Source organism: Ranitomeya imitator, chromosome 2, assembly GCF_032444005.1.
Source record: "Ranitomeya imitator isolate aRanImi1 chromosome 2, aRanImi1.pri, whole genome shotgun sequence".
NCBI classification, from domain to species: Eukaryota; Metazoa; Chordata; class Amphibia; order Anura; family Dendrobatidae; genus Ranitomeya; species Ranitomeya imitator.
In genome coordinates, this window is record NC_091283.1 from 386,578,773 (window position 1) to 386,593,993 (window position 15,221).

General features: G+C 44.2%; 1 protein-coding gene across 1 annotated transcript in view; it reads left to right on the forward strand.

Annotated features, from left to right (window-relative positions):
* Positions 1–15,221, forward strand: part of LOC138664108 (zinc finger protein 605-like) — a 224,247-nt gene that overhangs the window by 160,733 nt on the left and 48,293 nt on the right. Inside the window, exon 8 of the mRNA XM_069750535.1 lies at positions 12,152–12,159. Within this exon, the coding sequence (XP_069606636.1) occupies positions 12,152–12,159 (8 nt within the window). The remainder of the gene's footprint in view (positions 1–12,151; positions 12,160–15,221) is intronic.

A 15,221-nucleotide genomic window follows, 5' to 3' on the forward strand; every position in this document is an offset into this window, starting at 1 on the left:
TTACTGTTAGGGCAGTGAGAATCTGGAATTGCTTGCCTGAGGAGGTGGTGATGGCGAACTCAGTCGAGGAGTTCAAGAGAGGCCTGGATGTCTTCCTGGAGCAGAACAATATTGTATCATACAATTATTAGGTTCTGTAGAAGGACGTAGATCTGGGTATTTATTATGATGGAATATAGGCTGAACTGGATGGACAAATGTCTTTTTTCGGCCTTACTAACTATGTTACTATGTTACTATGTTACTATGATTTCTTGGTATCTCTGTGATCTTTCTCAGTCACAGCTTTGAAAACATCTGGGTTGTTTTCAACTGTCATACACTGACACACAAAGTATTTTTTATCCTGAGTTAATGTGAAATGCTGAAATACAGCTGACCTCATAGGAAGCATCTTAGGCATTTTGTAATCTTATAAATTCGCTCTCAAAATAATTTTGTCCTATAAAAATAATAAGGTATAATGTAATTCCTGCAAGAATAGGGAATCATGTAGAATTTTGTATAGAAATAAAACAAACTTTGCAGAAATCAATAGTACAGATGATGACAAATAAAAAAGTTTGTAATATATTATTAGATAGCTTTACTCTGAACTTTCAATCTCAAGCGTTTCTCAGGGTACAGCTCAGTAAATGTTTCACATCATGATGCTTCACAGTCTATGAAGGGGGAGGAGGGAGGGTGAAAGTTTGTGCGGAATCATACCCAAAAAGAAACTAACTGCTAGCAAAACTTAGTAATATCATGGAGAACATCATATAATCCTGTTTTCCTGCTCATGGTAGCAATTCTGAAGATAAGTGCAGCACTGCAGGCCTTCCCTTTTATTGCTTATTTGCTCTAATCTGTAGAGGAGGAGCTTAACTACTGAGCATGTACATAAAATGCAGTGCAGATTCATCTCAACTAAAAGCAGAGATCCATAGATCAGGAATAGAACAGGCATTTATAGGAAATTTAATAACTTTCCCAAATTCTTATGAAAAAATATTCAGCACATACCCAATTTATATATTATTTATTTTAGAGTCAAGTCGGTCCATTTTATACCAACTCCACGTTTTTTACAAGTGTCTTTGTCTCTGCATTTCATGACTCCGGTTCGCCTTAGATCTTATTGCCAGCTAAAGTTGTCTTGGTATGCTGTGGTTACTGAAAAACAATCCTACAATCAATTGGGAGACTAGCAGAGTTAAATCTTGGGGGAATTTTTGGGTACAACCTACTAATCTTAAAGCTTTACAGAGATTTTTAGGCTTTGCTAATTATTATCGTAAGTTCATTAAGAACTTTTCAGTCATATTCAAATCTCTTACTGATATGACCAAGAATGCTACTGACTTTTCCTCTTGGTCTACTGAGCCTGTTGATGCTTTTGTTGCTCTCAAGGCAGCCTTTTCTAAAGGTACTGTCCTCACTCCATGTCAATTTGCTTTTTGTGGTTGAGGTAGACGCTTCTGTGGGGATAAGTGCTGTTTCTCAGAAGAAGGACAGTGACTTTCATCTTGCTTTTTCCCTCTGAAATTCTCACAGAGTCCAACTATGGTATAGACTGGTTTTCTTAGCTGTCAAGAAAGCTTTTGAGGAGTGGATGCACTGGTTGGCTGGGGCTAGGCATAGAGTAACAGTCTTTCCTGATCATAAAAATGTTCTCTATATTGACGCCACTAACTGCTTGAATACTAGACAGGCCTGGTGGACCATCTTTTATTGCTCAGTTTGATCTTTCTGTGACCTATCTCCCTGTTACTTAGAATGTTAATGCTAATGCCTTTTCACATAGTTTTGTTCCTGAGTTCAGGGATGAAAACTCAGTCAAAATTCTTAGTGAAGGGGGTGCTGGTCGGTGCTGTAGGGATTTATCTCAGAAAGCACATCGTGGAAGTTCAGGTTGCACTAGAGGCCTTGTTACTATGCAAGTTTTTTTGTGCCATCCTTGCTTCTCACAAATCTTTTTAACAAAGTGCATGACTCTGTGTTGGCCGGATATTTTGGATCCTTTTGCTATCTGGAGGGCTGTATCCATGTCCTTTTGGTGGCAGAGTGCTCAAAAGGATGTTTATGATTTTGTCAGTAAGTTCTGCATTTGTGCCAGGTCTAAAGCCTTTCACCAGGCCCTGACAGAGTTTCTTTTGCCAAATGAGGTTGACTTGGATGACAAGGAGTATGAGGTGGAACTAGTGTTGGTTACCAGATGTTTCATACGTCAAAGGCAACATCACATTAAACGGAAGGGTTTTGGTCCTGGGTTGATCCTAAAGATTTTCATGTGGGTCGCCTAGTGAGGGAGTTCTGTCAGCAGTGTCAGCGATAGGGGATCCCTGAGGAAGGGTCCAATGGCCTCTTGTAGAAAGGAAAACCACTGCTAAGGACAGGCAACAAGCAGAAGAGATTTGTTTGGGTTAAAGAACACAAGGAATGGACATTAGACCAGTGGAAATCTGTGCTTTGGTCTCATGAGTCCAAATTTGAGATCTTTGGTTCCAGCCACCGTGTCTTTGTGCAACGCAGAAATGGTGAATGGATGGACTCTACATGCCTGGTTCCTACCGTGAAGCATGGAGGAGGAGGTGTGATGGTGTGGGGGGTGCTTTGCTGGTGACACTGTTGGGGATTTATTCAAAATTGAATATGCAAATTGCCTCTTATGAGAAAAAGAGGACTTAAACTCTATAGTGCCACCTGTTGGAAGTAGCGATCCTACAAGTCACAATCAACCCTTTAACGAGTAGTGCAATATGACTTAGGATAAAAGCCAAATCAGTATCTCAATTCGCAGACACAGTGTTTCGGGCTGTTGGCCCTCGTCAGTGCAGAGCATGAGAACTGATTTGGCTTGGTGAGAGGCTCTGGACTGGGGTCTAAGGGGTAATGTTTCTCCTTATGGAGAGTGACATATCAGCTGGCTTGTCCAGGTAAGGAGGCTTATTCACCGTGCAATGCTCCTCTGGGAAATTAAAGATGCAAATTGCCTCTTCTGAGAAAAAGAGGACTTAAACTCTATAGTGCCACCTGTTGGAAGTAGCGATCCTACAAGTCACAATCAACCCTTTAACGAATTGTGCAATATCACTTAGGATAAAAGCCAAATCAGTATCTCAATTCGCAGACACGGTGTTTCGGGCTGTTGGCCCTCGTCAGTGCGAAGCATGAGAACTGATTTGGCTAGGTGAGAGGCTCTGGACTGGGGTTCAGTATGCCTTCAAAATTGAAGGCATACTGAAACTGCATGGCTACCACAGCATCTTGCAGTGGCATGCTATTCCATCCGGTTTGCGTTTAGTTGGACCATCATTTATTTTTCAACAGGACAATGATCCCAAACACACCTCCAGGCTGTGTAAGGGCTATTTGACCAAGAAGGAGAGTGATGGGGTGCTATGCCAGATGACCTGGCCTCCACAGTCACCAGACCTGAACCCAATCGAAATGGTTTGGGGGTGAGCTGGACCGCAGAGTGAAGGCAAAAGGGCCAACAAGTGCTAAGCATCTCTGGAAACTCCTTTAAGATTGTTGGAAGACCATATATATATATACACAACAAAATTACTATATATATATACATATATATATATTGTGATACAGTGACTGGCGTTATTGTGAATGGCCGGTATGTGTCGCAAAGACAGAGGTTGTGCTCTGCGCTGTAAGCCCAAAATGTTGTTGTTCTGGGACTTATAGTTCCACAAGTGCTTGTTTAGTTATAAGGGGGTTTACAGGGTTAGTTGGAGAGCTGGGCGGAACTGACTAACCACACACACCTCCCACCTATCCGGGTAGTTACAGGTACATAATGTGACCAGGGTTTAATTCACATATTCAGAGTGTATGGACCTGAATGGTCAGAGTGTAAGGTCCTGGATGGCCTGTGTCTTGGAATGTCCTTGAGTGGACTGGATTCCTGGAAGCACATGGTGAGGCCATGGACTGAAGGCCTGTGTGTTGGAAGTTCCTGGGACTGGTCTTCCTGAATAGCACATGGAGAGACCGTAAGCGCAGAGTCTGTGGTGGCTACTGTGTTGGGGAAGCTACTGTTTCTTCTGCGGGTCTGGACTATCTGAAGTGCTCTGGTCACAAGGACGGTGATCCCAGTTAGGCAGCTTCCCTGGGAACCAGGACTGACAGGAGTCAGTGTGTGGAGCAGGAGCTCCTGTAAGGTAACTCCAGATAAAGGGGGTTACTGGCAGAGAAATATCTGCCACTGGAACAGACTGTCGGTGGTTATGTTCCGTGGATGTATATAATGAACTGTTCGTGGTGCGGTTCATGTGGCTAAATAAACCGGAATAGACTGTTTTTGTGAGAAAAGGTGCCTTAGTGCTTTAATCCCGCTGTCAAGCTAGTGTCCCCCAACACAGGTAGCGCTATCACAGAATATATATATATATTGTAATTTTGTTGTTAAATTATTTATGTTGATTAATCAGTGTCTTGGTGTATGTTATATCAACAGTGTCTTGGTCATGTCCTCAGGGACTGAATAATTTGGCCAGTTGTTCGAGTGTATGCCATAGAACTGGCTGGCAGTTATTGAAAATACACTGATTGGATCAGTTACGCAGGTGAATGCCATAGACACTGACTGGCTGACACACCAATTTGTATTGTCTGTAATTGTATGAAGTGATTGAGAGTACGAGTGTGTAACAGTGGCTAATGAACAGTCCCAGATTGATAAGGCACCCTTGTCAGACTGTGTGAATTGAATATAACCAAATTACTGATGGTAGGAGAAATACGGTAAGTTGGGGACACAAGACAGACGTGGAAAGTGACAAAGGAACCTTCCTTGAAAAAGGGTGTCGAATGTGACCTTATCCTGAATACACAACTGTTTTCTTGTGTGGCGACTGAATCAAATGTAATGCTAAATATAGAAATCCAAATTACATGAATATCACTTTTGGTTGTCAGTGTGATTAGAGGTATATTGATATTGATTGGCTTGAAGATTTTGTTATAGTCTTGATCCTCTTGATAATATTCACTTGTATGTGTTGTATTTGATACTGAAAGGGAACCTGTCAGGTTCACAATGCCCTCCACCCCAGCAGCAGTCACCTACATATGATTAAACTCCCTCCCTAACCCGCTCTGCATAACATAATTCAGTTAAATAAATGCTTTGAAAATGTTTATATTGTTCACATTTCCTATGCTAATGAGTGCTTTGACTAGTCGATGGGGTGTTAGTTGCCCCAGATTAGTCAGCTCTTTTTCCATGTTATCACGCCCCTGGAAGGAGAGTAGGACATATCGAGATAAGTGAAGATTACCATATTTTTTTAGACTATATGACAAACCAGACCATAAGACGCACCCCGAATTTTGGGGAGGAAAATAGGAAAACATTGTTTTTTTAATAAAATCAACAGGATCCCCAAATGTTAATTATCTTAAGAAGTATTGTATGTTATTTTTTTTCCCCCGTTTTCTAGTACACGACATGGTAAAATAAATGGTGTCGTTCAAAAGTACAACTCGTCCCGCAAAAAATAAGCCCTCACATGGCCATATTGATGGAAAAATTAAAAAAAAGTTATGGCTCTGTGAAGGAGGGGAGCGAAAAACGAAAACACAAAAACGAAAAAAGATCCGGGGGTTAAAGGGTTAAGTCTAAGCCCGCTAGTTATTAAAATGAGGAAAAAAGTGTATGATTTGGAAAAACTACCTCTGTCAGCCTTGGGTAGGGTAAACCTCATTAACATGTGCTTAATGTCATGACTTCTGTATGTTGTACTTAACTCACCTGTCTGGATTCCTAAATACTGGTTTAAGAACAGTGAGGGACCCCCAGAATAAAACTGGAAAAACTGCTATTACCAAAATCTCAAGTGGGGTTAGCATTACCTCATATATGAGGGTACTACTTAGCTTCCTAAATTCAGCACTTCCAAGGCTAGGCATTGGAGGAAGCCCAGGAATCAGGATCAATTGTATTAAAATCAGAGGCGTAGCTGGGGGGGGTGAAACATCTGAGTGGGCCCCTAACCAGCTAACCCTGATTACAGCTACGGTTGCGCACTGTAATTGTGAATATAGTGGAACCTCAGACTATGACCGCGCTGTTATTGAAAATAAATCTATATACAAAAACGAACATTGATTTTACCGCCATATTGTGACGATATGCAACTTTGATGTTTGCAATACTCTGAATGCCCCTTTAACAATACAGTAATGCTTAATTGCCCACTTTACATTTAATAATGTCCCCTACGTTCCCTCATGTACTGCTCCATTATACACAGTATGGTGAGCTCAAAGCTTCCATATACACAGTATAAGGCCCCCACAGCTCCCCTATACACAGTATGATGATTCTATAACTCCCTGATACACCGTATGATGTTCTCACTGCTCCCCTTTACACAGTATAATGCTGACAGAGCTCCACTATAGAAAGTATAATGCCCCCCAGAGCTCCCCTATATACAGTGTAATGGGCCAACATCTCCCATATGCACAATATGCCATCACAGTTCCTTATACACAGTATGGTGGGTCCACAGCTCCCTTATAAACAGTATGATGGGCCCGCAGCTTCCATTAAACAGTATGATGTCCCTCACAGTTCTCCTGTACACAGTATGATGTGGCCACAGCTTCCTTATACACAGTATGATGGGCCCGCAGCTCCCTTATACACAGTATGATGGGCCCGCAGCTCCCTTATACACAGTGTGATTGGCCCACAGCTTCCTTTTACACAGTATGATGGGGCCACAGCTCCCTTATACACAGTATGATGAGCCCGCAGCTCCCTTATACACAGTATGATGAGCCCGCAGCTCCCTTATACACAGTATGATGGGCCCGCAGCTCCCATATACACAGTATGATGAGCCCGCAGCTCCCTTATCACAGTATGATGGGCCCTCAGCTCCCTTATCACAGTATGATGAGCCCGCAGCTCCATTATACACAGTATGATGAGCCCGCAGCTCCCTTATCACAGTATGATGGGCCCGCAGCTCCCTTATCACAGTATGATGAGCCCACAGCTCCCTTATACATGGTATGAGCCCACAGCTCCCTTATACACAGTATGATGGGCCCGCAGCTCCCTTATACACAGTATGATGGGCCCGCAGCTCCCTTATCACAGAATGATGAGCCCGCAGCTCCCTTATACACAGTATGATGGGCCACAGATTCTTTATACACAGTATGATGGGCCTGCAGCTCCCTGTCATGATTTGGCAGTCTGCAGTTACATAAAGTGACTGCAGACATTTATTCCAAGCCTTTATCAACTTTATAGTAATAAATTGCTTATTATTAAATTATTAAAGCACCACCCTAGCAGGTTTTTTTTCCACCACTGGAGTGGTGTTTTAAGCGCAAGTCCCCGTCACCGGCCATTTACTCATCCTCCGGCGTATTCACTATTTTGTGGCACTGCTGCAGTCCCATGGCTCAAACTTGTGAGCGCAGTTTCTGACTGGCCAGAAGTGAGAAGCTATGTCACAAGCCCTCAATGTAAGACTATGAGGCTATGTGCACACGTTGTGGATTCGTGTGTGGATTTTTATGCACCGTTTTTGCAAAATCCACAGGTAAAATGCAGCACGTGTGGATTTACTGAGAATTTCCTGCGTTTTTTTGTGAGGATTTCGCCTGCGTTTTCATACTTGTGGATTCATATACAGGAGCAGGTGTAAAATGCTACAGAATCCGCACAAAGAATTGACATGATGCGGAAAGTACAATGCAGCGTTTCCGCGTGGTATTTTCTGCAGCGTGTGCACTGTGGATTTGTTTTTCCATAGGTTTATATGGTACTGTACACCGCATGGAAAACTGCTGCGAATCCACAGCGGCCAATCCACACCGTGTGCACATAGCCTGAGAGTGAGAAAGAGGCCAGAACGAGGCTCCCACAGACTCACATTGATTAGTGACCTCTGTGCTGCTCCATGAAACACTGGGGCAGTGGACGGGACTGCAGGCGACGGAGCCGAGCAGAGACAAAAACAGATGAAGACGCCAGAAGGTGAGTATCAGACAGAGGGCAGGGGACTTGGATTTTCAGCACCGCTCAGGCAGTGAAATAAAAATAATGCTGGAGAGGTGCTGTAAATGTGATGCAGCTCTTGGTTACTATATGGGGGCTTCGTATACCAATACTCATAAAAGACCCAGGTGGTACGTATCAAAAGCCCCCTCCCCCCTCCCCAGACAGCAAATATTACGTGATGGAGCACATATAATATCATAACAAAACATTATAATATTCAGCCCCCAGTGACCTGTCCCCCCTCCCCCTCCAGCCCCAATGCCCCCATCAACTCACATCCACCCCCTCAGTGCCCTGTCCCACCTCACCCATCTTCAGCCCTCACAACACCCCATGGTCTCACATTTACCCTCCCAGTGCCCTGTCTCCCCTCCCCCCACTGCATTGCCCAATACCCCCATCATCTCACATCCACCCTCTCAGTGCCCCGGGCCTATTTGACCAGGGATGGATTATTACATCTGAGTGATCGCCCGTGCACACAGGGGGTGTGCGGGCAATTGCCATCAGGTATCAGCTGATTCTGACAGCTAACACCCCGCACTAAGTGCCAGGAGCAGTCACAGACCGCTCCCGGCACTTTAACTCCTGAAATACTGCGATCGAACTCGATCGCATTATTCCAGAAGCCGGCAGAGGGCTGGCAGCCCCCTTCTACCTTTGTATCAGAGACCCCGTGGCATGACGTGGGATCCCAATCGTTGCCATGGTGACCCGATGTCGTCATGATGACATCCGGGTCACCAGTCCTAGCAAACTTGCTAATCATACCCAGTGCATGATGAGCAACTTTGTCAGTGCAGAGCTGACAGTTTCTGCAGCATGGGGGATGCTGCCTCATCTCCATGCTGTAGAAGCGATCAGCCTGCAAAAAAATGATTGTCCCATATTGGGACAAAGCAAAAAAGTTAGAAAAAAGTAAAACAAATTTTTAAATAATTGTAAAAATATTTTTTTAAAAATCAAGATACTGAATTCTTAAATAAATATTTGAATTAAAAAAACACAATAAAAGTGCACATATTTGGTATCACCGCGTCCGCAACAACCCAATGTATAAAACTGTCCCACTGTCCTAAAAAACAAGGCAAAAACAAAACAATGCTTTATCATCTTACCGCCAAACAAAAAGTAGAATAAAACATGATCAAAAAGACGGATATAAATAAACATGGTACCACTGAAAACAGCATTTAGTCCCGCAAAAAAACGAGCCCCCATATAGCGTCATCAGCTGAAAAATAAAAAAGTTATAGCTCTCACAATAAAGCAATGCAAAAAAAAAATATTTCTATAAAATTGTTTTTATTGTATAAAAGCGCCAAAACATAAAAAAGTCTATAATTGAGGTGAGGTATCGTTGTAATCGTACTGACCCAAAGAATAAAGCAATAAAAAAATGTCATGTTCCCGAAAATGGTACCAATAAAAACGTCAATTCATCTTGCAAAAAACAAGATCTCACATGACTCTGGGCCAAAATATGGAAAAATTATAGCTCTCAAAATGTGGTGATGCAAAAACTTTTTTTGCAATGAAAAGCGTCTTTTAGTGTGTGACAGCAGCCAAACATAAAAACCTGATATAAATCTGGTATCGCTGTGATCGCACTGACCCGAAGAATAAAGTCACCTAGTCACTTATACCACTCAAGAAACGGTGTAAAAATAAATAAAACCAATTCTTCACATGCTGTTGATTTTTCCATTGTGCCTCCCAAAAATTGCAGTAAGGCTCACGCACATTTATCCTGTGCTCTGAGTTGAGCTCTTATACCGGGGTTTCCGTGTAAATCTCTGAAATACATGATTCAGACAGAACCTCTGGCAGAAGAGTCTGTATAATGAGGCAGATTGAATCACTGTGGATGCGATCTAACCTGTGATCCGGCGATGACCGTCTTTTTGGGATTGCATAAAAGTGCCGTCGCCCACAGAGCATGAACAGAGGGCAGTTGGAGTCCAGAGTAACTCTGTTGCCTCATTATAGTGAATGGCTCCCTCAGGGGTTTCATCTGAATCACGTCACTCGGAGATTTAGATCAGGATCCAAGAAGTATTGTTTCTCCTTGCGGAGAGTGACATGTTAAGCATGTCGAGATGAGGAGACTTAAAGTCGCAATGCTCCTCTGGGAAATATGCAAATTGTCTCTTCAGAGAGGAACAGGACTAGAACTATAATGCCACCTATTGGAAGTATCAATCCTAACATTGACCGTTAGGATTGCTACTTCCAATAGGTGGCACTAGAGTTCTAGTCCTGTTCCTCTCTGAAGAGGCAAATTGGAGATTTAGATCGAAATTCCAAAGTAAGTGGTCAGCATAGAGCACTGGATAAATGTGATCCCAAACATTATGTGCAATGTTCATAATAAAAGCTTCAACTCATTCCACAAAAAAAAGTAAGTCCTGGCTCAGGTCCATCATCTGTTAACGAAATGTAGGGGCCTTCCACGTTACTGGTAGCACAAAGATTCTGAAAAAGCTAAATGGCTCCTCACCCGCCAAAAGAAATTTAGAAAATTCTCTGCTCCCAAATCCCCCTCCCTTCTGTGCCCCAGTGATCGAAACCACATAATGTGTCCATGTTTGGTATTTCTGAAGGGGTATAGTTTCCCAAATGGGGTCACTTGAGGGGGGATTCTACTCTATAATAGTGCCCCATTCCTCCCATGTCTCTGTATGGCTAAGTAGTACTGTACAGCCACATATGGGATATTGCTACGTTCAGTAGAAATTTAGGGACACATTTTGGAGTTATTTTTACAAACTTCTTCTGTGAACATGTAAAATCTGGGGCTAAAACAAAATTTTGGTGGTAAAAATGTAGTTATTTTGTCTTCACTGCCCAATGGTATAAAATTATGTGACACACCCATGGTGTTAATATAATCACTGCACCCCTAGATGAATTCATTGAGAGGTTTAGTTTGTAAAATTGGGTCATATATGAGGAGGTTCTGCTGTTCTGGCATCTCATGGTTTCTCCCAGAGGGTCATGGCTCCTGCAAACCATAACAGTAAAATCTGGCGCTCCTTGCCTTCTGAGCTTTGCACTGTGCCTGAAAAATATTTCCCGATTACATGTAGGGTATTGGTGCAGTGAGGGAAAAATGGACCTCAATTTGTTGTTAAAAAATTAAAAACTTGGGGCTAAAACAACATTGTAGTGGTAAAAATGTAACTTATTCATTCTTCACCGCTCAGTGGTATAAAACTCTGTGAGGCACATGTAGTGTTAATGTGATCACTGCACCCCTTTGGGGAGTGTAGTTTGTAAAATGAGGTCACATATAGGGGGTTTCTGTTTTTCTGGCACCTCAGGGGCTCTGCCAATGTGATATAGCACCCTCAAACCATTCCAGCAAAATCTGAACTCCAATATGGCGCACCTTCCCTCCTGAGCTTTGCATTGTGCCTCAAAAGTTGTATTCCTTCACATATTATTATTATTATTATTATTTATTTATATAGCACCATTGATTCCATGGTGCTGTACATGAGAAGGGGTTACATACAAGTTACAAATATCACATACAGTAAACAAACTAACAATGACGGACTGATACAGAGGGGCGAGGACCCTGCCCTTGCGGGCTTACATTCTACAGGATTATGGGGAAGGAGACAGTAGGTTGAGGGTTGCAGGAGCTCCGGTGTTGGTGAGGCGGTAGCTCCGGTGTTGGTGAGGCGGTAGCTTCGTTGGTGATGAGGCAGCAGCGGTGTCAGTGCAGGCTGTAGGCTTTCCTGAAGAGATGAGTTTTCAGGTTCCGTCTGAAGGATCCGACTGTGGTTGATAGTCGGACGTGTTGGGGCAGAGAGTTCCAGAGGATGGGGGATATTCGGGAGAAGTCTTGGAGGCGATTGGATGAGGAGCGAATAAGTGTGGAGGAGAGAAGGAGGTCTTGGGAGGACCGGAGGTCACGTGAGGGAAGATATCGAGAGATTAGTTCAGAGATATATGGAGGAGACAGGTTGTGGATGGCTTTGTAGGTCAGTATTAGCAATTTGAACTGGATACGCTGAGGGAATGGGAGCCAGTGAAGAGATTTGCAGAGGGGGGAAGCGGAGGAGTAGCGAGGAGAGAGATGGATTAGTCGGGCAGCAGAGTTAAGGATGGACTGGAGAGGTGCAAGGGTGTTAGCAGGGAGGCCACAGAAAAGGATGTTGCAGTAGTCAAGGCGGGAAATGATGAGGGCGTGCACAAGCATTTTAGTAGATTGGGGGTTGAGGAAAGGACGGATCCTGGAGATATTTTTGAGCTGGAGGCGACAGGAGGTGGAAAGAGCTTGGATGTGTGGTTTGAAGGACAGGGCAGAGTCGAAGGTTACTCCGAGGCAGCGGACATCGGGTACAGGGGAAAGCATGATGTCATTGACTGTGATAGATAGGTCAAGTAAGGAAGATTTGTGGGATGGAGGAAAGATGATGAGTTCAGATTTGTCCACATTGAGTTTGAGGAAGCGAGAGGAGAAGGAGGAGGATATGGCTGATAGGCACTCTGGGATTCTGGACAGCAGAGCGGTGACGTCTGGGCCAGAGAGGTAGATCTGAGTGTCGTCAGCATAGAGGTGGTACTTGAATCCATGGGACTTTATGAGTTGTCCCAAGCCAAGTGTATAGATTGAGAAGAGTAGGTGTCCTAGAACAGAGCCTTGGGGGACTCCAACAGAGAGAGGGTGGGATGAGGAGGTAGTATGGGAGTGGGAAACGCTGAATGTGCGGTTGGAAAGGTACGAGGCGATCCAGGATAGGGCAAGGTCTTTGATGCCAAAGGAGGAGAGGATCTGTAGTAGGAGGCAGTGGTCAACTGTGTCGAAAGCAGAGGACAGGTCTAGAAGGAGGAGTACAGAGTATTGTCCAGTAGCTTTGGCGGTAAGTAGGTCGTTAGTGATTTTGGTCAGGGCAGTCTCAGTTGAGTGATGGGGGCGGAAACCAGATTGTAGATTGTCGTACAACAAGTTAGATGAGAGGTGGGAGGAGAGTTCAGCATGGACGTGCTGCTCCAGGAGTTTGGAAGCAAATGGGAGCAGCGATATTGGGCGATAGCTGGACATAGCAGTTGGATCGAGGGTTGGCTTTTTAAGGATAGGCGTGATTGTGGCATGTTTGAACGCAGAGGGGAAGGTGCCAGAAGTTAGTGATAGGTTGAAGAGGTGGGTTAGGGATGGGATAAGTGTGGTGGTGAGGTTGGGGAGGAGGTGGGATGGGATGGGGTCGAGGGCACAGGTGGTGAGGTGGGATTTGGAGAGGAGACAATTAAGTCCCCCTTCAGTGATGTTGGATAGGGAGGTTATGGGGTTTGGGCATTGGTCTGGTATACAAAGGGGTTGTGGTGGTTGAACAATAAAGTCTTGCCTTGTCTGGTCGATCTTATTTTTAAAGTGTGTGGCAAAGTCCTCAGCAGAGATGAGGGAGGTTGGAGAGGGCAGTGGGGGGCGGAGGAGGGAGTTAAATGTTTTGAATAACTGTTTGGGGTTGTGGGATAGGGAAGATACGAGGGTTGTGAAGTAGGCCTGTTTAGCAGAGGTGAGTGCAGATTTAAAAGCGAGTGTTGCTTGTTTGAACACAGTGAAGTCGTCTTGCGAGTGTGTTCTCTTCCAACGCCGCTCCGCAACCCTGGACAGTTGCCTTAGCTTTTTGGTGGTGTTATTATGCCAAGGTTGTCTATTGATACGTCGCGCTCTGCCATGGACGAGAGGGGCAACCGTGTCAATAGCTGATGCGAGAGTGGCATTGTAGAAAGCAGCAGCACTGTCTGTGTCGTGGAGTGAGGATATGGATGCCAGTGGTAGGATGGAGTCAGAGAGTGTGTGGGTGTCTAGGTGTGCAAGGTTTCTGCGTGGGTGCGCATGTTGCTGGATATGGATGATTGGTGAGGAGGACAGGGATGAGAAGGTGAGCAGATGGTGGTCGGATAGAGGGAGAGGGGAGGTGGTGAAGTTAGATAGAGAGCAGAGACGGGTGAATACCAGGTCTAGTGTATGCCCATCCGTGTGGGTGGCTGCGGAGGACCACTGAGTAAGTCCAAAGGATGAGGTAAGGGACAGAAGTTTGGAGGCTGTTGACTGAAGGGTATCAATGGGGATGTTGAAGTCACCCATGATGATGGTGGGAGTGTCAGCAGAGAGAAAGTGAAGAAGCCAGGTGGAGAATTGGTCAATAAAGGCAGTGGCCGGGCCCGGAGGTCGGTATATGACGGCCACTTGGAGGTTGGAGGGAGAGTAGATGCGGACAGAATGGACTTCAAAAGAGGGGAGGATAAGGGAGGGAAGAGGTGGGATTGGGTTAGAGGTGCAGTTTGAAGAAAGGAGAAGACCCACTCCTCCACCATGTTGTAAATATGGGGTATTGGTGTACTCAGGAGAAATTGCACAACAAATTGTATGGTGTAATTCCTTCTATTACCCTTATGAAAATGCAATATTTTGTACTAAAACCATATTTGTAGGTAAAATTTGATTTTTTTTTTACTTTTACGGCTCAGCATTATAAACTTCTGTGAATCACCTAAGGGTTCAATGTGCTCACCACACATCTAAATCAGTTCAATGAGGGTTCTAGTTTCCAAAATGGGGTCACTTGTGGGGGATTTCACTGTTTACGCACATTAGAGCCTCTCCAAATGTGACATGGCGTTCTCCAGTTGTTCCAGCAAATTTTGCATTCAAAAAGTCAAATGGCGTTCCTTCCCTTCTGAGCTCTGCCGTGCGCCCAAACAGTGGTTTTCTCCCTCACATAGGATATCAGCGTACTCAGGAGAAATTACACAACAAATTGTATGATGCAATTTTTCCTATTGCACTTATGAAAATGCAATATTATGTGCATATGCGCATATTCATCACTGTAATGAGCGGTACCATGTGACCGCTCACACAGGACCTGCTGCTGGCGCTGAGAGCATACATCGCAGGAGCTGGGTGAGTATTTCTCGGCAAGCGGGCGGGCGCACAGGGGACGGGAGGTAAGAGTGGACCCACAAACTTTATTTTTAAGAAGAAAAAAAAAACCTTGATTTTTCATTCCTTCTCTCCAGCGAGCGCTCTTGGGGAGAAGGAATGAATGCCGGCTTCAGCACCACATGCAGGGGGGACAGCGCTTACTGGCCTGAATGAAAATTTAAGCTTTGCCCCTTTTTGTAAACCTCGGTATTTTAGTATTCTAGTATTTTATCTTTTTATTGGTATTTTTATCCA